Source organism: Microplitis mediator, chromosome 9 (assembly GCF_029852145.1).
Source record: "Microplitis mediator isolate UGA2020A chromosome 9, iyMicMedi2.1, whole genome shotgun sequence".
NCBI classification, from domain to species: Eukaryota; Metazoa; Arthropoda; class Insecta; order Hymenoptera; family Braconidae; genus Microplitis; species Microplitis mediator.
The window spans coordinates 19,598,917-19,623,415 of record NC_079977.1 but is presented as its reverse complement, the minus strand read 5'-3'; the positions used below and the strand labels follow the sequence as shown (position 1 = coordinate 19,623,415).

The following is a 24,499-nucleotide window of genomic DNA, read 5'->3' as shown; positions in this document are numbered from 1 at the left end:
ATACGTTGACAAATGAATAACATTTTTAATTCAAAATAAAAATTTTATGATAATTGTTTACTTGGTGCAAGTAAATTTTTCTTTTCCGAATCGATCAAAAAAATCTGTCTACCAGTAGACCCTGCGGACCAGCCTCAAAACTTCTTATTATTTTCGAGCTCTTGGAGCATACAGATATTTATATATGTACGTACATACATACATACTGAGACAATGTGAATTGTCTTCGTCGTTCTCAGCCTTGCGGTTCCCGCTTTCTTCCGTCTCGTTGCCGTCTGAAATTGTACGTCATAGTGCCGTGGTCACATGACTAGTCTTTACGTCGACGCATGTCCGTAAGGCTGAGATGGAGACGGAGCTTACCGGCAGGCTCTAGACTCTTAAGTTTCGGTCAATCACTTCGATCCTGGATCAATTAGCGCACAGACGTTTCTATATTAATTATTCAGTATCTATTCTGTTAATTGTACTTACAAATTCATATTTCATACATTACTGGCAAATTACCTTGCAATATTATTTCTTATTAGTTACTTATGTTATTAGTTATTATAAATAAGATTTAAATAAATACATTGTTACTGTACGTTGCCGGCGATATTCTCGCCTTATAAATAATATAACATCGGATAATAAATTCAGTGCTGTATTTGCGTGGAGATATATTATATTCGGTATATACCAAGACTATCCTGATTTTTGTATCTTCCGGAAACGTTATTGTAAGTACTTGAACTTTATTATAATTGGCAATAAACTTGCACATTTTCTGATTAAATCCTTTACACTTTTTATCACCTTTTATCCTATTTATATCCTAAAATACTGGTAAGATTATTGAATAGTTTAATAGAATAAAAAATTGATTAAGTTATAAGTAATAGTTCGACTATTGATGAGGATAAACTATAATTTTATAAGCCGTGAGGTGGGTTAATAGGTTTCATCATACGTTGCCGGGTTTGAATAAGTGCGGGTTCTCACTTTGCAAGAATCCTAGCCCATTGCTCTGTCCCAGCAAAAATAAAAATTTTGTAAAGACCAGCCTAAGCCAGGGTTTAACCCGCGAATTCTGGTAGCTGCTGGTAAAAATCGCAAAGAGAAAAAGCGGTTTGTCTTAATACATACACTCGGATATCATCTTAAAATTAGTCAGAATAGCTTCCTAGAACCTTAAAACGTCAAGATCTCTTAGAAATTCGATTTCCGAAAATCAGACCGAAACCAATAACTTCCCAAATTTTTGGAAATTTCCAATTTTCTTAACGGAAAGTTAAAACATTTTTTAAATCAAGAATATTTTTCGTGATTCAAGTTAACTGTTTTTTCGTGTAGATGTCTTCTTAAGAAAGAGCTGCTGAATATAAATTCAAATGACATAACACGAGAGGGTTCAGTTCATCGTATTCATATTCCAGACTCAAAAACTGGTGCTACCAAGACTTTTTTTACAACTGCAATGAGTTTTATTGTAGAAAAGTATATTAATTCATGCCCTCCAGATATGAAAAAATTCTTTGTATAGTACAGAAATGGAAAACGTACTCATCAGGTATTGTACTCAAAATCATTGTCAGCGTCTTCGAAAGAATGGCGTCTCTCCTGATGCAGCTGTGCTGGAAATGACAGACGGTGATATAGCTGTCTGTTCGTTAATAGTGATCTTCGTGTTCACCGGAGATGAGAGGCATAATCACGGAGAAGATGTTGTGAAAAATGGCTATAAATAGGGTGCATATCGCTCCAGAGAGCTTGCATCTAGCCTCTCTACTTCGGTTCACTGTTATGATAGCACATCAAGAGAACAGCCCGTAATTCCTCCATCCACCTAAATGCATTCCGTTGTTCGCTAAGATCGTCATCGTTCGGAACCTCGGTGTTCCGCCCAGCTAGTGGGTGCCCTGATTAAACAAAATGATTAAAAATGATATCACACGTTAAATGTCCATAAGAGACAGGATTAGAAATGATTTGAAGGATTAAAAAGTATTTAAAATGATTAAAAAACAAATCATTTTAAATACTTTTTAATCATTTGTTTTAATCAGGGTGGTCCTCATCCGAGAAGGGCTGGTTGTGGAGAGCACTTCTGGGTTCAAAGTCGTCTTGAACTCAGTTTTACTCTACGTTAGGGAATTATAACCTAATGCAAAGGTTATTGCGCAATTGGTAGGTCAGCAGGTGAAAGGCTGACCTACATTGCCCACGGCGTGCCACGGGGTAAACAAAATCCTCGCTGGCCGCCCAACATGCACCGTGGGCATTAATATTATTATTATTATTTGCCTTTCGATTATGTAAAATATTAGATAAGTTTCAAATTTCGTGACAATGTTGCGCTTCAGTATATAATTATGGTTGCACACAGATTCTAAGGCAAGATTGATTCATTGATTATTTACTTTGTATTTTTTTTTATATAATAATTTTACATTGTATTTAATTGATTTTGTGATGATAGCTTAGTGTATGCTTACGTGACCATTGACTTGGAATTCCCGATCCAATCAAAATTTTTCATGCGATGCAATATAAAGCTGATTACGATTATATGGCTCATAGCTACCGTAATATTTGAAGGTATAACAGCTAACACGAAAATATGATATTCCCAATCGCTATAGTTATTATCACTCAATGGTTTGGCATACAGGTAATTTATTTAATTATAACGCCAACTTAATATTCTAATTACTTTTGTTCCTTATTATCGCAGTAAATATATTGTCTTTAATATAATTTTTTAGGGATTCGTTCCTATAGTTTTCGAGGATATCGTATTTCCGGTTTACAATAAGGAATATTTTACAGAACCTGAAGGTTACATAACTAATGAGAATACATTGGCTCTGAATTTCACGATAATTAAATTACTTCCGATAGAAGCTCAGGTAATTATTGTTTCTTATTGTTATTACCCGGGAAAAAATGATTTTGCCTAACCATATACACCCTAGCGGATCCGAATTACGGTAAATACAGTGATTTACCGTAATTTACCGTAATTTACGGCGCCTAGCAGAATTGCCGTAAATTACGGAAATTTACCGTAATTTGCCGAAGATTGCCGTAATTTACCGTAGATTGCCGTAATTCACGGTAAATTACCGTAATTTACGGTAATTCTGCTAGGCACGTAAATTACGGTAAATCACTGTATTTACCGTAATTCGGATCCACTAGGGCACGGAAAGATAGAGATAGAACTGATTACTGTTCTGCGCACACGGAAAGAATTTTTGTATGAACATTGCCATGTCGTTTATTCTAAAAATAACTCGAAATCAAGTAATCTTGAGCCATTACGACTTTTTACCTTTGACTTACGAAATTTTACTCTGCCACTGATTATACTGAATTTTTATTTTTACATGTAGATTTTTGATCAACAAGTAAGATCAGATTATATTAATTGTTGTATATAGTTCAGATATAGTTATGTCTGGTCAGACCTTACAAGATATACGCGAATCTGACCAGATGTAAAGAAGACGAAAAAAAAGAAAAAAAACTGAATAAAACGTAAAAAAATTCTTGTTTTATCTCGTTTTTTAGAAAAAATTTTTTTTTTCTCTTTACCTTACATTTAATGAATAACTAACGCATAAATGAAAGAAAATCCGAAAAAAATTGATTTTTTTCATTTTGGTAATGATTACACAAATCAAGGAACAAAACTTGTTCTTTTAATTGTTTTGTAAAACTTTGAGCAATCGGCCCGGACAAACGGTTCAATGGATCAATCTGAAAATTTCCAGGGTTTTTGGGGGTACATGAAGCTGTAAAATTACCTGGCAACATTATTTTTTTTATCAATATTTGCAGAGTAGCGATGAGTCGACTAAAAAACCAGAAAATGGCCATTTTTTAAGGGTTTTTCAAATGAATATCAAGAATGAAAAAATTTTTTTTTTTGAAAAAATCGAAAATGGAGCTTGTAGGAAATTTATTCAAGTTTCTCAAACTGCCCTTTAAATTACTGTGCGGCCATTATTTGCTGAGATATCAATAATCAAAGACAAAAGGATCCTTTTTCATTTGAAGGCTGATATCTCAGCAGCAGATTGACGTACAGAGAAACAAAAAGAAGCAAATTGTAGTTGAATAAATTTCCTAAGCGAGCCATGAATTCGTTTTTTTAAAAAAATTTTTCCCGGCCCCGTAGACCTTAAAAACAAAACCAAAAAATTTTAAAAAATTTTGTCTCGACCTTTTTCTTATGATTCCGCAAAAACCGTGGCTTGAAAAAATATTTTGCTGGAAGATCTTTAAACTAGAGATTTCAAGCTTCAATTTGCTTTTTTTGTTTTTTCGATACGCACATTTTTCACGAAAATACAGTCTTCCAAAAATCACTAAAAAATTTATAAAATTTTTTTTTTCCTTTAATTTTTTGGATAAGTGTAGATATAGTTATATCTAATAAGATCTTACGCAATATATGCCAATCTGACTAGATATAATCATGTCTGATATTGTATATAGTCCAGATCTTCCGTAATTTCGGTACCCGTGTAAAAAAAATTTGTTCCAAAAAGATTCCAAAAAAGTTCTGCATGTGGAACTTCTAAACATGAGACAGATTAGAACTTCGAATGGAACTTTTTTGGAACGTTAGTCATTTTGATGATAAATAAAAAGTTTTTATGAGTGAATTTAGAGTCAAATAAGAACGTTCTTAGAAATTTTTGGAATTTTCAATGGACATTCCAAAAAAGTTCCATAATCACCACTTTTGGACTTTTTCGAAAGCTAAAAAAGACGTTCCAAAAACATTCAAAAATCGTTCAAAAATCGTTACTTTACAACTTATTATAGAACTAAAGTAGATGTTCCAAAAACATTCCAAAAAAGTTCCAGAATCACCACTTTTGACTTTTTATGGACTAAAAAAGGCGTTCAAAAACTTTTCAAAATCACTTCTTTTGCATCTTTTGTAGAATAAAGTTCCAGAAGCTTCCAAAATAGTTCAAAAATCACTACTTTTGTATTTTTTATAGAACTAAAAAAAAACGTCCATAAAAAATTCCAAAAAAGTTCCAAGAACGTTCTTTTTTTACTCTGAATTCGCTCATAACAACTTTTTTTTTACCATCAAAATTACTAACGTTCCAAAAAAGTTCCATTCGAAGTTCTAATCTGTCTCATGTTTAGAAGTTCCATATGCGGAACTTTTTTGGAATCTTTTTGGAACGAATTTTTTTTACACGGGTATTGTATCTATTTTAGGTCCACCAGTGAATTCTTTATAATTTTTCTTATTCTAAGCAAAATAAAAATTCCAAAATGTTTCGAAATTGTTCAGCTCACCTATGTATTTGAAATTCTTACTTGATTTTACTATAATGTTGTGCTACGTTGATATTTTGAAGAAATTTTTCCGCAGCTATTCTTTTATAAACAAAAGAGTGAAATGTACAAATATAAGTTTAAAAATATAAAACAACATTTGAATTGTTGTAATTTCGTGAACTAATAACTCTAGATGTTAGACGATAAAAACTTTCTTTGAAAAGAACCAAACTTCCTATAATAGTAAGTTTAAAGCTCATGAATCAAAAAACTAACCCATTCATAATTTCCAGATTCATTCTGTATTAAAAGCAGCATCAATGGGTGAATATGTTGTGGATACTGGAATCGATATAGTGATGGACTTGTGTGATATAATCGCGGAACCTATTTTAGCGGCTGGTATGTTTCAAGAATTAGGATTTTCTCCAGACCATTGCCCACCTGAAATTGTAAGTAATAATTGACTATAAGAGATAGAGGAATTTAGAGGTGCTATAATGATTTAATAAATTCTTATTATTTGTTAAATAACAGTTTGGTTAACGGTACAAAATGTCATGATAGTATCTGATACCTTTTGTAGTAGTCAGTATCTTACCCCATTATATCGTGAAAAACACAAAAGTCATAAGCGAGTAATATTAATCAGCCGAAAAACATATTTCATCTGTAAAAAAATGCCATCCCTGGTGGTCCTGATTTACCGTGATATCGGGTGAATTACGGTGAATCACGGTAACCGTATATTATCGTGAATGTGTGCGTGATATCACGGTGAGCTTTCACGGTGATTCGGGGTAAAATCACGGTGATTTACGTTTATTTACGGTGAATCACGGTGATGTTCTATAATCAAACTATGGAGATTCACCGTGATTCACGATGAATTTTTGTAATATTCTGCTGCCCCATCGAGGTTTCATCCCGACTAGAATTTTTCATAAGGGTCTGACGAGGTCCTTATCGGGTTAACCTTATTTCAAATGAGTTCCCGATCAGGGTATCCTGACGAGGATCCTGATATGGATGTATCGCTTAAGACCTATTAGGTCCTTATCGGGATTGCCTTCTCAGGACCTTACCAGGATATCCTCATCAAATCCTTATCAGGATTACCTTATTAGTAATTATTTTTAAATTAATATTAAATTGCAAAAACAATGAGAGAATTTTAATTCGATCGAGAATGTTATCTATTGTATTGAGAGCATTAATTAGAGGAAGTAAACATATTTTTTATTGATGAAAAAATGCCGATAACTGCTGGGCTCGAACCTGCGTCCTTCCGATTCAAAGTCCTCGATGCTATCCACTGAGCTGACATACACAAGTGATCTTAAAAGTGTAAATATAATATTCATTACGATGTCAAAGAATAACTGATGAAGAAGTAAAAAATCTGTGCTACAATGATTGATTTTTATATAATATTCTTTTGTACTTTTTTTAATTTCTAGCCTGGGAATGAAATATTTGAAGGGATGGGATAACTTTTTTTAAAATAAGGATATCCAGATAAGGTCCTGATCAGGAACTCGTTGGGTTGACCCGATGGCAAATAACTTTTTTTTTAATAAGGATATCCTGACGAGGTCCGGATCAGGAACTCGTCAGGTTTGCCCTAATAAGGCAAACCTTATATTTACCTGATAAGGTCCTTATGGTACTTCAGGCAAATCAGGAAGAAATTCTAGTCGGGATAATGTATTGCCTTTTTTTTATACAATAACAGTGATTTTCGCGGAATCACTGTGATCTACGACATCGTGGTGAGATCTCGCGTCGATTTACTGTGATTCACCGCAACATCACGGTAAACTCTCACGGTAAATCACCGTGATGCTACCGTAAATCACGGTGAATCATGGTGAATCACAGCTAATCAGCGTGATTCACGATAGCATCACGGTGAGCGTTCACGGTGATTCACCGGAATACACCGTGATTCAGGACCGCCAGGGATTCGGCAGCCGAAATGGAAGGTAGATTTCTCACTCGATCGATCTAATAAGTTAATTTCGTACATGCATATCTTATGATACGGGTTAGTGTGTAGTCATGGTATGAAATTATATAGGCTCATTTTCTAAGAATGAGGGTAAAAAAGAACAACGACTTACTTCCTCGGAGAACTTTAGACAGTTAAATTGACAAAACATTATATAGCCCCGAAACGAAATCTCAAGTCTATTTTAATCGTAACAGTTTCCAAACCCTTTGAAGTCTCATTTACCTAAAACGAGACCTGTTTTGAGCGTAGATGACGGTTTCGGAAAATAAATACGATTAAACCAGACCTCAGCAGTACCGTTTTAATCGTAAAGGCTATCAAGAGATGTACTATTATTATTATTATTTAAGGGGTTAGGGGTACTCAGGGGTATGAAAAAATGATGATTTTCAATAATTTTTTTTTTGTAGTTAATTACTTTATTTGACAAAAATAAAAACATAGCTTTATTAGAACACGTTTCGATTTGACTTCACGAAAATTTCAAAAAAAAAAATTAATAATTCAAAAAGTTATCGCTGTTTTTGTAGAGCCCGTTCCTCCCGAAGTCCTTTGCGGTGATCATCATAAGTCCTTGGAGATTCATCTAAAATCAATCGGACAAGAAAAATTAGTTTTATTAATAGATAATCTTGTGCCTGATCGAAGCTTTTTTTTTTTTTTTCGAAATTAACAAAATGGCGGCCTCAGGAAATTTTTTTCAAATTTTCGAGAAAAAAACCGACAGTTTATTGTTAAAAAAAAATCGAAATTTTTGAAAAAAAAAAAAATCCTTCGATCAGGCACGAGTTTTTAATGTATTTCAAAAGTACAATAAATTTTATTGAAATCTACCGAGCAGTTTTTAAGTTACAGTGATCACCAGTTCAGAAAACATAGTTTTGAGAAAAACGCATTTAAAGTTTTGCTATGGATTTATGTCGAATTATAAGAATTATTTAATAACTTACACTGAGTCATCTATTCCTGGACCATATAATAGCTCTTCAGCCGACATAGCAGCTTCCAAAATATCGATTTGCTGGTGCCTACGTTGCAATCGACCTTCTCGGGTGTTATCATTAGCGCGCTTATCTGCTACTTTGATACGTGCAGCATCCATTCTTTCTGCATACCGATGAGAATTAGGCCCACAATTAAGTCCTAGTGTATTCATCAAGACTAATAATGAATTTATACCCTCATTAAATATACACATAGCAACGTATGCAGCTATTTGTACGATAGTAAAACTAGTATTTACCGTTTTTGGACATATTTTCCATACTAGTTGGTTAAAGCTTTCATTATTATTCTGATTGAATCCACCTACACATCTTGAAAGTAAATTTTCATTACTAAGATCTTCGTATATAGGCTTGATAGCTTTTAAAACATCAGAAGGTAAAGGAGAATAATCGTGAGAAAAGGTATCAAGCTCTCCTCTTGCTTCAGCGCGCTGGTAAGAGCACCAAGATTCTTCGCCTTTTGGACACATATCATGATTCGGTTTTTCATCACTCGAGCCGTAGTGATAAAAGGTTGCCATTATAGCAGATTTCATATTTTCAATAGAATCACAATGCCGGCGTATTGCTAAACCATAGTACACAGTTAGTTTGTCTATTAATTTTCCTGTGAGCTTACCTCGACCACCAAGACCTTTTTGTTTACTCTTCAGCGTACGTAATCGACTCCCCATCCGCTTTTGGACATGCCCTATACATTCCTTTTTATTTACAGTTGTATTTTCGTAAGGATCTGATTTTATAATTCCTGAATAGGTCTTGGAGTCACCATCACCAATATAGTTGGCATACTTAACTCCATATTTAGTTTCAGAATACAAAAACATTTCGACCATCGCATCCACCTCCATTTTCCCAGAAGACCCTTGATGATTAGCAGAACACACATCTTCATGCGATTGATACCATTCCTCGAACTCAACAGTATTTGTTTTTTTTTCCAATACTCACATAGCTTACAATATGCACTTTTAATGTTTATGTCAAGAATCTTTCCAGTAAAATAGCCAATTATAGAAGAAACTCCAAATGACGATGTATATCCCCGTTTTTGCCAGGTTCCATCTCCCGATACAGTTAGATGATTTATATCTTCATTTTCAGTTGTTGGCATTGCTTGCTTTTCTTCATTCACAGCTTTCGTCATGAAGGTTTCTGCGACGGCTTTACTACAATTCAAAATCTGTTTCAGTAAAATTGTATGCGTAGATTTATCTAAAAAAGACGGCATGTCCATCAGGCCGCAAAACTTGCACAATCCTTCGTATCCTATTCCTAGTATTCTCATTACAAAAATGAAACGTCTGTTTATTTCATAAGAATGCCCAACGAAAGAACAGGAAGGAATATATTCATTTCCACAGTTATTACATGCAACTACAATTTTGAATCCCAGCCCACGTGTACTTGCTGTTTGAAACACTACATTTCCATCACATTTTTTACATTTTATAAGAGCAGAAATTGCAGTGAATACCTGAATAAAATTTATTATTCGAAATTCAGTACTGCTGTCTTCAGGTACATCATCTTCAGTGTTTTGTTTTAATTTTTTAGAAGATGTACTCTGAATACTTTCATCACGTTCGGCTGTTTTCGGATTAAAAACATTCTTTCTTTTGACTGAACGCGACTTATTAATTTTTTCAGAACTCCGAAGTTCTCTTGAAACCTTTCTAGAATCACGTCCCATGGTTAATAATTTAATTCACTTGAGAAATAATTTATCACAAAACTATCGACTGATCAGTGCAACGACTACAGGTATACTGGCAACCAAAAATTATTTTTCAGTTCTTGTACTACCTACAAATTGTGAATATATATATATATATATATATATATATATATATATATATATATATATATATATATATATATATAATTATAAATACATTAAAATGGGGAGATATTCATGACAATGAAACCCGAAAGGTCGGTTGCTTGCAGCTGTTTCTAGCTACCTGCACTCGAATGCCACGTAGCACCCGAGCGTCCTTTGGTCATTGTTAAATAACTCGAAAAGAATTTGTCGGATTCACTTCAAATTTTCACACAATATTTTTAAAATATTATACTTTAAGAAAATGCAAAAAAAAAAAAATCGATTTTTTGAAAATTCTGACTACCCCTAACCCCTTAACTCATTCATTATTATTATTATGACTTATTATTATTCTACGACTAACTTATAACCCACCTCAGACAAGATCCAAATATATCGGCCGTAGCGTAGGGGGTAAAGCGATAATCTGATGAGCGTTAGGTTGTAGGTTCGAATCTCGGGTAGGGCGAAAATATTTAATAATTTATAGTTAATAAGTTAAGCGTATGTGTAATATCTAAGTGTGTAGTGTGATTATATCTTTATAAAACGAATAAAAGTCACTTACCATAATATTATGGTAACCGTTACCATAATATTATAGTAATGATTACTATAATATTATAGGAACGGTTACCTTAATATTATGGTAATGGTTACCATATTTAAGGTGATGGTTACCATAATATTATGGTAATGGTTACCATTATGGTAACCATTGCCATAATGGTATGGTAACCATTACCATACTATTATGGTAATTATGGTAACTATGGTAACTATGGTAACCATTGCCATAATGGTATGGTAACGGTTACTATAATATTATAGGAACCATTACTATAACATTAGGGTGAGCTAAAAAAACCAACCTATCGAATTTATGTCTTAAAAAGGACCTATATATTGAGAAAAAAATTTTCCCATTGGGCAAAATTTTTAGCTCAATTTTAAAAGGTGTCGGTAGCCATTTGAAATTCCCATTTAAATAACATGAAAAAAAATATTTTTTGATTAAAAATATTATAACTTTTGAACCGTGTGAGATAAAAATTCAAAAAAAATTTTTTTGCATGTAATTTAAATGGGAAATTTAAGATGGCTACCGACACCTTTTAAAATTGAGCTAAAAATTTTGCCCAATGGGAGAATTTTTTTCTCGATATATAGGTCTTTTTTAAGACGTAAATTCGATAGGTTGGTTTTTTTGGCTCACCCTACTATAACATTATGGTAACCATTATACCATAATATTATGGTAACGGTAACTATAATTGACATTTCAATAAAACCGGTTACTATACATTATGCGAACCATTCCCATAATTTATTGTTATCGTTACCATAAATTTCTCTCCGTGTACTAATTTCTATGAATGTCATTGTTACCTAATGTTTTAACCTCAATCCCAATACATTTCAGGGTACTTATGGAACTGAAGGTTATATATTTCCAACAGATGGATTGCCAGATGATATACCACCTAATCAATACATGATGACTACAAGTATTTTATACGAGGATCAATCATTATTAGTATGGCAATCATTTCTGAAAGTTTAATAAACCGTGGTTATCTTTAGATTGACATTATTATGATAATTACTTATTTTTCGTTGTGTAATCATGAATCTTAATAAAAATAACCACTCTAATCACAGTTTTAAGCTTTATCAATCCTGGGGTGAGATATTCTCATTAAATTTTATGTAATATTCCGCGAAGATACTTGCGTAAGGAACATTAGGTCAGAATTTCTGCAGAATCGTTTATTGGCTGACAGTCTTTCTGCCTTTCTTGGTGATGTGTGTAATCAACATTAGTATAGTCATTTTATTGTTGTTTTTTTAAGGCGTTTAGAAGGAAATATGACTTAATCACAGGTTTTTCAATAGTTGCAATTCGATGATTCCAATAACTAAGTAAGTTCTATTGAAGTTGAACGGCGATCCTGTTCTTGGTTTTTGAATGAAAAAAATCCCTGGTCGAAAAATTTGATCTGATTTTAGTCTAACTGGACTGTATTTGGACTACTTGGTCTGTTATTGAACTTCGATAAAAATTTTAATCTGTTTTTGATCTACCCGGACTGAAAAATTTGACCTGATTTTAGTCTGATTGGACTATTTGATCTGATTTTGATCTTTTATGAAAATTTTAAGCTGTTTTCGATCTGCTACTTTAAAAAACAAACGCGTTACGAGCAGACTAAATTAGATTCATTCGTGAACTTCAAAAAATTTTAGTTCTGAAAATGAACAAGGACAAAACTAGATTAAATCATGGACTTATAAAATTTTTATTTATGGGCAATATTTATGAAAAAACATTAAGTTGCAGAATTGATTATGTTTTATTTACTATTTATTTACTATCTTTTGTTTAAAAATGTCGGCAGTTAATGAAAATTTGACAGCTTAATTTTTTAGTTGTCTTCATTGAATATTTATATCATTGAATAAAAGTGATAAAACAACTCTTAAAACGTCAAGAATTTTCTCTTATTTACTGGATAAAATTGAAAATATTTTGGCATGAGAAAACATCAAAATTCTTGTGCTACGGAGAAAAATGTTGGCTCGAAATCTACCAATTTTTATTATGCTGTCGACCAAACTTGAAACAGAAAATAAAGTATCCAAAAAATTACTATACGCTCTTGTAAAAAATTATTATGCTGCATCAAAATTATTATAATGTATGGAAGTAATTGATATTGAAGCTCATCGATAAGTTTCTCGCGCGTAATAAGTAATGTGATACAGTATAATCATTTTTTGTAAGAGCACGATAATTTTTTGGATGCTTTACTCCCTGTTTCAAGTTTAGTCGACAGCATTGTAAAAATTGGTAGGTTTCGAGCCAACATTTTCTCTCTGTGACATCTTATTATGGAAGCGCATTAGCATGTTTTAAATACCAAGAAAATTAAAATAAATTAATAAATCTAGATTATTATTATTATTTTTATTATTATTATTATTATTATTATTATTATTATTATTATTATTTATATTTAAAAAAAGTCCTGTTTTTGTCCTTAAAAACAATTGAACACAGACCAATAATTATAATAAAAAAGTCTGTTTTTAGTCTAAACGCGATTTAAAACAGACTAAATATCACACGAAAATAAGTCTGATATTAGCCTGGATAAGGAATAGTACGGGCAAAAACAGTTTAAATTCTTATATAAAATAAATACGATTTATAAACTTGAATTAAAGGAAAAATATTTGAATTTATCATTTATTTTAAAACAGGTCTAATTTTTTGACCCGGGGCACAAATATTAATTTGACATATGAAACACTATTAAATTATTTAATTAATTCCACTTGTGAAGTTTAAAATTACAAATCGTTTTGATTGACGTTTTCCAAACAAAGAAATAATATCCATCTGTTTTTTATTCATGGCCATATTTCTTATTACCTTTATTTTATCGAGGTCATAATTTTGTCAAATGACACCAGGAACTGAATCACAGAAAAAATCCAACAAACAAACAAACGGATGCTATTAAACAAAATAACTCTAAGGTAAATATATATCCAAGGATAACAATAGTTTTGACTTCCATGCATGAAATACCGATAATTATATATTTATAATAAATAATAATAATAATTATGTGACTTAGCATTTTTTTATGATTCTCGTTCGATGACATTACATTTTTTTAAATGTTTCCATTCATACATTATTAAAAAAATTAAATTTATAACGTAAGCGCACTATGAAAATTTCTTAATAAAAAGTCAATGTTGGCGCTGATTCATTCAGTTCTTGTTCAAATTTATTCAACGATGGATCGTTGTAATAAAAAAAATATTTTGAAAACATTCACTATTATTATAACATTTTTATTCATTCCTGCTGAAGTAAACTGCGATATTATTCCTTTAATCAATTTATCTGCTGGCGATGTTATTAATGGGATCGATTTGAAAAACGACACTAGTGAAATCGTCGGTAAATTATTCGATGACAATATGATGTCAAAGTATGTTGATAAAAATGATACGCTACATGCACGGGTGATGGGAACAAACTCCATTACGGTTTATGATTGCGACCAGATGAATTACTCTCATTTTCACCCCGAAATTAAAGTTATTAATGCAAGGAAGAAAATTGTTAATGAGAGTTACAAATTGAATAATAATTTCTTAAGTATTAATGAAAGTTTCGTTGATAAAAAGTATACTTGCATGGAACGTAAAATTTGTGAAGCCAAAGGTAGAGAATCAGTTTTGAAGCATTTGATGAACGTATATAATATACCAGAAGATATCAAGCAATTAGCTAACAAAACGGGAGTTTTTAAAATGAGAAGTGAGGAAAAGACGTACTTTGTTTCGTCTATTCTGAAAGGTTACTGTTTACGTCAGGTAAGAAGTTGTTGATTTCCTGCATGAAAAAGCTGTAAATTGTAAAAATATATATATATGGCGAGTATGTGATAAATATATGGCAGCAAAAATATTTAGGGGAGAGGGGGGCAAAGTGGGCCCCTTAAGGAAAATAATTATAATATCCTTAATTTTTTGTACGCGTTTACTTCTTTTTGGACCCTTGATACTTACTTTCACTTCATTATGCTGCGTCCATTAAAATTGAAAAATCGAAAATTCGGGGCAAAGTGGGCCATCCAAAAAATTTCGAATTTGTTATTTTTTTTTATCCTCTACACGTGTGATATTTGCAAATAACTATAAAACAATTGTATTTTAAAAATGTGAAAAATCATTGTAATAGTTTGTTGCGATATAATTTTAAAACGTAATCTTATTATCTTTAACATTCTTAATGAATTATATTTAATGAACAGTTTCGGTGGTCTATTTTAGCCCTCAGTATATAAGAAATTTCGATAAGCTTATTATCCGTTTGAATTTATTGCCGTATAGAAAATTTTGAGGGGCCTACTTTGCCCCCATATTTTTTGAAGTATTTTAAATTTCAAGGCGTCCACTTTGCCCCTTTCTCTCTTATATCTATAAATGTATGTTTTTACATATATTGAATTATGTATTTTTTCGCATATAACGTTTTTCTATGCGGGTTTAATCAGTATTGGCAATTATGTATAAGAAAACTTGGGTTCAAATCAGATACAATAATATTTCCGTGTTCGGGGTAAAATGTATAACACACATTACAGTACCACAGTGGAGAAATTAGTATACTATACACCAAGAGCAAAAAATAGGACATTCCAACCCGAGTGAATGATTGCCAATTGGTGGCAAATACCCGCAACCCGACGACGGATCAGATGTCGGTGGGATCACTTTGTAGAAATCACTTATCGTGGTATAAAATTGTTGAGATCAGTTGATGGCACACGGTCAGTCCTTATCTATGGCTTGAGCAGTCATCTTCACCTTGGTCTGAGATCATTTTGTTTCATCTCTTGTCACATAATATAATATTTTCGCTAAAAATGTTCGTTCAAGGGTCTCAGAAGGTAGATGACTAATATACTTTCGCGTACTGTAGGTATTCTACTGATGTTCACAATTTTAGAGAACTAAACTCCTACTAGTAAACAGTTGAAATGTTTAAGTATGCTAAGAATTCAGGAGTAGCAACATAGGCGGGATTAGTCTAAATGTGGCATCTGCCCCTAAAAATCGTGAATGAATATTTTTGGGCAAAGCAAAACTTAAACCTGAAAGACTTTTCAGAAAAATGGTTCTCATAGTTTATGTTACCTCTATTTCTTGTGGCTCTTCAGAATTACATGTGTTGATTTTCATTTACAGGTTCAGGTTTTCGTACGTCCTGAGCGAACGAATGGAACCCGTAATCTCTCTAAAGAAACTCCAGTCCACATTAGTCGAGTTTCAGTAGCAAATAACAACAAAACACTTGAAACCTGGGTCAACGATTATTTGAACGGCGCACATCAATCATTATTCAATGTGACTTTGAGAAATAGAGAGATTATCTTGGAACAAATCAAAAATGCCACCGTTGTTTACCTTGAATTAGAACCACTTCCGGCATTGCCGCCTCAATAACACGAGCAACTATTTCAACAAACACAAAACTACACGTAGAGAAATTTATGGTGACAACTACAATTGATTATAGGATAGTTCCCATAACGTATGGTAACCAGTTTTTTTGAAATATCCACTGCAGGAATGATACTTTTACAAATCATGGTAACAATTTCCATTCCCGTTTATATAGTTCTCATTCTTTTATAATATGGAAATAGTTACATATAATTAAGGTAATCTGTAGGGGTGAGTGGGGTCAATTGAACCAAAAATACTTCAACTTTTTTTTTTTTAGATGAATAAAAGCAAAATGATCTTTTTTTTTTTACGAAATTATACTTTATTGTATAGACTATCATTTCTCTTAACAGGGGATATCAAATATTTTTAGCTGAGTTTTTTTCGCAAACGAAATCTCTAAATACAAAATACAGGCTGTACATCGATGTACTACTGTCTAATCTAGCAAAGTGCGCTTCAATTACTTGATAATATTCGTTTGTTTAAGAGAAAAACTCGGCCAAAGTCTCCATTTACTGCACAAGTGCGACAAAGATAGTACTGTTCGAGGACTTGAGTGTAACAGAGAGATAAGTGCGAACCCCTGATAAGCACATAACTTAACAAATGATGAAAATTTTTAAAAAATACGAAATTGTACAACTGCATCGAATGGTTCAATCGTCCCCTTTGCGGGGGCAATTGGACCACTAGTCGGGGACAATTGAACCAAGAGTATTAGAACCACAAACGAATGGATTTAATGAATAATTTACTATTGCCCGAGAAAAAAAGTTCTTATATGATCATATATAAATCATATAAAAGTGACTCATATAAAATCGTATAAAGTTTTATAATGAAATTGGTCCTATAAAAACTTATATGACTTTATAAAATCTTATATAATCATATAAAATCTTTTATAATCATATAAAGTTATATATACTCAGTAAAAAATGATTTTACCTAATCATATATACAATAACATAGATATGATTAGATCTCAAAATTGGCAGGATCTGATGATATATAATTATATATAATCATGCATGAACAAAAAAAAAAACACCTATCGGTTAATTGCTATTTTGCCAAATGGTCACCCATCCAACTAATGTTCTGCCTCAATGCTGCTCAACTTTGATGATCGCTTGATTGTCGTCTGCTTCTCTAGTCTGCTTTACCCTTATAAGTATATAACATCCTACATCAATAATGCACCAAATATGATCAAATTTTATCACATTTATGTTTTATATAAAATTATAAGTTTCTTTAAGATAACCTGCTTATGAGACCATAGAAATTTATATATAAGAATCATAAAACTATATAAACTTTTATACAATCATATATGATTTTGTATAACCGTATTAAACTCTTTTGTAATCATACAAATTTATTTATAACTTCATATAAAATCACATTAATTTTTATTAACTATCTGAACTCTTAGAAGAATTTTATAAGGTCATATAAAATTTCATATGATCGTATATAACTTTATATGAAGTTACATCGAATTTTATAAAAATTTTATAAGATTATATGAGTTTTTATAAAACCATATATGACTGCATATAATTTATAACATTTTATCTGGTAATGTTATAAACTAATATATAAGTTTATACAAAATCATATAAAATTATGTAAATTTTTATAAGAATTTTATAAGATCGTATGAGCTTTTATATGATCATATATGACTATATATAAGCATATGAAACTTTACCTGGTATTTTTATAAAGTTATATATAACTTTATATAAAATCACATCAATTGTTATAAAATTCTTATAAGATCATATGAATCCTTATAAGAATTTTATAAGATTATGTAAGCTTTCTATATATATTCTTTCTATATATATAAAGCTTTTTATATATATATATATATATATATATATATATATGTAGCGTTGCTACTAGGTGACGCGATCGATAAAATTCGACAGTTTCCGTCGAACATCGATTCAATCATTTATCCATCTCTACCACATTGGTGGGGAGAATTAGTAATAGACCGTGGGATTGTATACACGCATCCAGGCTTCTTACTTTACTGTATACTTAATCGCTGTGTTATTTCCGTTTATTTAAATAAAACATTTGTTTAAATTAATTAGTTGGTTTTAATAATTTATATTATCACCTCAACCACTAAATATATATATATACATATATATATATATATATATATATATATATATATATATATATATATTTATACAAATTGTTTAATAAGTACCCTGCAAAAGAATGAAGACGATCCATTATTTCTATTAAATCTTATTCGCTTTTGATATTCCAAACTCACAAAAAATAAATTATTTACGATTTAGATGTCAATGTTGAATATATTTCAATTTCATAGTTCTGAAGAGAACTTTTTCATAGAACTACAAGATACTAATATACATAATTCAAAATATCAAATAGCGGCAAATTGTAAGGCTGACTCGTTAAGCCAACCGCTATTTGAATTTCCGATCATCATATATTTGATTTTTGTAGCAGTTGATAAATACCGAAGATCATGTATAGAAATATAATTAAAAAAACGATGAGCTAACGAAAGTAATGTGTTATTTGCTTTTTTATGATCATTGATTTTTGTCAATAATTACACTAAAGTTTTAAAATACCGAAGATCAAGTATAGAAATATAATGAAAAAAACAATGAGCTAACGAAAGTAATGTGTTATTTGCTTTTTTATGACCATTGATTTTTGTCAATAATTACACTAAAGTTTTATGTTATATATGTGATTGTGGTACTTATTTTTAATTGACAAGTTCAAAAACCCAAAGCTAGAAAAACAGAACAATAAAATCTATAAAGATTCATCAGTCGCTGTAGAAAAAAGTAATTATCATCAGTAGTGAATTACATTTATGATACTTCATTTCCTGTTTTTAACTTTATCTTTCAATAACTAACAAAAAAAAAGTATGAAGACTATTGCATATTTTTTCAAAATTCAAGTTTGTTTTTCAATAATAACTATTGTAAATTCATATGTAATAACTGATACTACTATTGAACATGATGTCCAAGTCGAGACAATTGAATTTGAAAGAAAAGAACAGACAAATAAATATCGCAGATCTCTCGCCACTAATGATAGCAATAACCTTTGGGATGAAGGCATTATTCCTTATAAATTTGACAATACTTATACCGGACAACAAGGTAAAGTAATTACATACATTTGAATTAGCGAAAAAAAGTATGATAGAAATTCTGACCTAACAATTTTGTCATTTGTATCATGCTCAATAATTGCTGCAGATAGTTTCTACAGATTTTGATGAGTCTTTAAAACGAATGCTATGTGAGGTATGATGAAACCTGCAGTAATAATATTGATGAAATACATTTTCTTCAAGTTTTGTTTAAATTTTCCGTAAGAGACTTGCTGATGGTTTTTCGTTAATTTACTTGCTTTAGATAATGTCGCTAGAGTATACTTACTCTCCATGCATTTTTCCGAGGTTATTCGAAAGTTGTAGTCAAAAAAGAATCCTATGATCAGGATCTCCAGTATCCAGTCACTATTGTAGAATATGGTTTCCCGGGTCAAAAAATTAGATTTGTTTTAAAATAAATGATAAATTCAAATATTTTTCCTTTAATTCAAGTTTGAAAATCGTATTTATTTTATATAAGAATTTAATCTGTTTTTGCCCGTACTATTCCTTATCCAGGCTAATATCAGACTTATTTTCGTGTGATATTTAGTCTGTTTTAAATCGCGTTTAGACTAAAAACAGACTTTTTTATTATAATTATTGGTCTGTGTTCAATCGTATTTAAGGACAAAAACAGACTTTATTTTCTATAATATTTAGTCTGTGTTCAATTGTTTTTAAGGACAAATGCAGGACTTTTTATAAATATAAATAATAATAATAATAATAATCTAGATTTATTAATTTATTTTAATTTTCTTGGTATTTAAAACATGCTAATGCGCTTCCATAATAAGATGTCACAGAGAGAAAATGTTGGCTCGAAACCTACCAATTTTTACAACGCTGTCGACTAGACTTGAAACAGGGAGTAAAGCATCCAAAAAATTATCGTGCTCTTACAAAAAATGATTATACTGTATCACATTACTTATTACGCGCGAGAAACTTATCGATGAGCTTCAATATCAAGTACTTCCATACATTATAATAATTTTGATGCAGCATAATAATTTTTTATAAGAGTATAATAATTTTTTGGATACTTTACTTTCTGTTTCAAGTTTAGTCGACAGCATAATAAAGATTGGTAGATTTCGAGCCAACATTTTTCTCCGTAGCACAAGAATTTTTAAGTTTTCTTATGCCAAAATATTTTCAATTTAATCCAGTAAATAATAAAAAATTCTTGACATTTTAAGAGTTGTTTTATCACTTTTATTCAATGATATAAATATTCAATGAAAACAACTAAAAAATTAAACTGTCAAATTTTCATTAACTGCCGACATTTTTAAACAAAAGATAGTAAATAAATAGTAAATAAGACATAATCAATTCTGCCACTTAATATATTTTCATAAATATTGCCCATAAATAAAAATTTTATAAGTCCATGATTTAATCTAGTTTAGTCCTTGTAAATTTTCAGAACTAAAATTTTTTAAAGTTCACGAATTAATCTAATTTAGTCTGCTCGTAACGCGTTTGTTTTTTAAAGTAGCAGGTCGAAAAAAACTTAAAATTTTCACAAAAGATCAAAATCAGATCAAATAGTCCAATCAGACTAAAATCAGGTCAAATTTTTCAGTCCGGGTAGATCAAAAACAGATTAAAATTTTTATCGAAGTTCAATAACAGACCAAGTAGTCCAAATACAGTCCAGTTAGACTAAAATCAGATCAAATTTTTCGACCCGGGCCAAAAATACTCAAGTATTAGTTAGTCATTAGTGTTTGTTTAAAGTTCTCATCAGATATTTTAAGAAAATTTTTTATATACAAGCTAACATATCTCATTATTCCTTTTGATTCGTCAGGATGTAGTAAAACTTTATTGGAGCCGAAGGGTATTTTTAGTCCTCCAACTCAGAAAGATTCACAGCTTGATGATCATCATTGTCAATGGACAATTAGAGCAGCTGAAGGTCATCGAATAAAACTATCAATCAAATCATTGAATGTTCGTGAAAGCCTCGATTGTTCAACAGATTATCTGGAAATTCGAAATGGCTACCGGAATAGTAATGAGGTTAAAGGTACGTTTGTTTTTAAAATTATAGAACGAAGACCTTTGTCAAACTTAAACACAGGATGTAGTTTTTAATCAATAGTTTGATTTTATCTAGCTCATTATTGCGGAAAATATGTGACACCACTCATAGTTGATAGCAATATTGTGCAAGTGTTATTAATAAGAACTCTTGTTGAATATGATGAGCCGGCTTTTGTAATAGAGTATGAGGCCATATGTAGTAACGATATTTACATTGAACGTAACGATACATTTTACTTGGAATCACCAAATTATCCGGCACGATATGGACCTAATAAACGGTGCCATTGGTACATTAATGTACCAGAGGATCACTCTATATCAATAGTGTTCGATCATTTCGATTTGCAAGATAGTCCAGATTGCAAAAGTGATGTTTTAGAAGCAGAAGAATTTGATTATTTTCTGGCTCCAATTAATAAAATTTATTGCGGTAAAAATGATACTTTGAAAATAACGTCAGCAAGACGATTAATGCTTCTCAGATTTATAACTGATGAATCTATTAACGGAAATGGGTTCTCTGCTGTTATTACTGCGCAACAAAATAATGCCCATAATTGATACGCTAATCGATTGCTATTCAATATATTTATCTAAGTAAAAAAACTTTTATGTTGCTATTTGTATTTTCATCACAAAATCAATAAAAAATACTATAATGATTTGATTGATTAAAAAAAACTGTATCGAATTATTTTATAGCCATTCCGACGTTATCATTTCATTCTCCCCTGGAATCAAATGAACTCCAAAAGGTACACGGAGAGAAAAATATCGCCAGATTAAGTATACGTATCGCTATTCTGGCTATACGCTGTATAGTCATCTTACTTAACGATACGCCGTATAGCCAATTTAGCTATACAGAGTATCCTCACAGCGGATAGTCAAAATGACGATCCGTATCCTTATTTTAGGCATTTTATGAATCGCTGACATGACTATCGCGCAAACTCTGTATTTAGGCATCCCGCAACCGAGAACGATGATACGTATAGCCAATTTAGCTATACGGATCCTCACGCTGGCGATACATATACCTATATCAACGAAACTACATATCGTTACAAAGGCTATTCGCCGTATTGTTAAATTAAATAAACGAATACTTAAGGGGTTAGGGGTAGTCAGAATTTTCAAAAAATCGATTTTTTTTTTTTTGCATTTTCTTAAAGTATAATATTTTAAAAATATTGTGTGAAAATTTGAAGTGAATCCGACAAATTCTTTTCGAGTTATTTAACAATGACCAAAGGACGCTCGGGTGCTACGTGGCATTCGAGAGCAGGTAGCTAGAAACAGCTGCAAGCAACCGACCTTTCGGGTTTCATTGTCATGAATATCTCCCCATTTTAATGTATTTATTATTATATATATATATATATATATATATATATATATATATATAGGATATATAAATATATATATCCTTCTATATATATATATATCCTTCTACATATATTCACAATTTGTAGGTAGTACAAGAACTGAAAAATAATTTTTGGTTGCCAGTATACCTGTAGTCGTTGCACTGATCAGTCGATAGTTTTGTGATAAATTATTTCTCAAGTGAATTAAATTATTAACCATGGGACGTGATTCTAGAAAGGTTTCAAGAGAACTTCGGAGTTCTGAAAAAATTAATAAGTCACGTTCAGTCAAAAGAAAGAATGTTTTTAATCCGAAAACAGCCGAACGTGATGAAAGTATTCAGAGTACATCTTCTAAAAAATTAAAACAAAACACTGAAGATGATGTACCTGAAGACAGCAGTACTGAATTTCGAATAATAAATTTTATTCAGGTATTCACTGCAATTTCTGCTCTTATAAAATGTAAAAAATGTGATGGAAATGTAGTGTTTCAAACAGCAAGTACACGTGGGCTGGGATTCAAAATTGTAGTTGCATGTAATAACTGTGGAAATGAATATATTCCTTCCTGTTGAAAATATGAAATCTGCTATAATGGCAACCTTTTATCACTACGGCTCGAGTGATGAAAAACCGAATCATGATATGTGTCCAAAAGGCGAAGAATCTTGGTGCTCTTACCAGCGCGCTGAAGCAAGAGGAGAGCTTGATACCTTTTCTCACGATTATTCTCCTTTACCTTCTGATGTTTTAAAAGCTATCAAGCCTATATACGAAGATCTTAGTAATGAAAATTTACTTTCAAGATGTGTAGGTGGATTCAATCAGAATAATAATGAAAGCTTTAACCAACTAGTATGGAAAATATGCCCAAAAACGGTAAATACTAGTTTTACTATCGTACAAATAGCTGCATACGTTGCTATGTGTATATTTAATGAGGGTATAAATTCATTATTAGTCTTGATGAATACACTAGGACTTAATTGTGGGCCTAATTCTCATCGGTATGCAGAAAGAATGGATGCTGCACGTATCAAAGTAGCAGATAAGCGCGCTAATGATAACACCCGAGAAGGTCGATTGCAACGTAGGCACCAGCAAATCGATATTTTGGAAGCTGCTATGTCGGCTGAAGAGCTATTATATGGTCCAGGAATAGATGACTCAGTGTAAGTTATTAAATAATTCTTATAATTCGACATAAATCCATAGCAAAACTTTAAATGCGTTTTTCTCAAAACTATGTTTTCTGAACTGGTGATCACTGTAACTTAAAAACTGCTCGGTAGATTTCAATAAAATTTATTGTACTTTTGAAATACATTAAAAACTCGTGCCTGATCGAAGGATTTTTTTTTTTTTCAAAAATTTCGATTTTTTTTTAACAATAAACTGTCGGTTTTTTTCTCGAAAATTTGAAAAAAATTTCCTGAGGCCGCCATTTTGTTAATTTCGAAAAAAAAAAAAAAAGCTTCGATCAGGCACAAGATTATCTATTAATAAAACTAATTTTTCTTGTCCGATTGATTTTAGATGAATCTCCAAGGACTTATGATGATCACCGCAAAGGACTTCGGGAGGAACGGGCTCTACAAAAACAGCGATAACTTTTTGAATTATTAATTTTTTTTTTTGAAATTTTCGTGAAGTCAAATCGAAACGTGTTCTAATAAAGCTATGTTTTTATTTTTGTCAAATAAAGTAATTAACTAC

General features: G+C 31.3%; 2 protein-coding genes across 7 annotated transcripts; one reads left to right on the top strand and one right to left on the bottom strand.

Annotated features, from left to right (window-relative positions):
• The first annotated feature begins 404 nt into the window (after positions 1 to 404).
• LOC130674413 (uncharacterized) lies at positions 405 to 24,499 on the top strand. Of its 5 annotated transcripts, none has more exons than XM_057479737.1 (5): positions 405 to 722; positions 2,462 to 2,653; positions 2,748 to 2,891; positions 5,586 to 5,744; positions 24,320 to 24,499. In XM_057479737.1, the coding sequence occupies exons 2-5, from the start codon at positions 2,603 to 2,605 to the stop codon at positions 24,407 to 24,409; spliced, it is 444 nt and encodes a 147-aa protein (XP_057335720.1). In that variant the 5' UTR covers positions 405 to 722; positions 2,462 to 2,602; the 3' UTR covers positions 24,410 to 24,499. The 5 variants fall into 5 exon arrangements, 4 of the variants coding, with proteins under 4 accessions (XP_057335720.1, XP_057335718.1, XP_057335719.1 ...); XM_057479735.1 differs by lacking the exon at positions 24,320 to 24,499 and adding an exon at positions 15,911 to 17,589; XM_057479736.1 differs by lacking the exon at positions 24,320 to 24,499 and adding an exon at positions 11,562 to 11,792.
• On the bottom strand, positions 7,662 to 10,132 carry LOC130674412 (uncharacterized). Of its 2 annotated transcripts, XR_008991041.1 has the most exons (3): positions 8,550 to 10,132; positions 8,257 to 8,467; positions 7,662 to 7,892 (listed from the first exon to the last, which is right to left on the bottom strand). XR_008991041.1 is itself a non-coding variant. In XM_057479732.1 (2 exons), the coding sequence occupies exons 1-2, from the start codon at positions 9,162 to 9,164 to the stop codon at positions 7,889 to 7,891; spliced, it is 912 nt and encodes a 303-aa protein (XP_057335715.1). In that variant the 5' UTR covers positions 9,165 to 10,131; the 3' UTR covers positions 7,673 to 7,888. The 2 variants fall into 2 exon arrangements, 1 of the variants encoding a protein (XP_057335715.1); XM_057479732.1 differs by having other exon boundaries at positions 7,673 to 7,892; positions 8,257 to 10,131.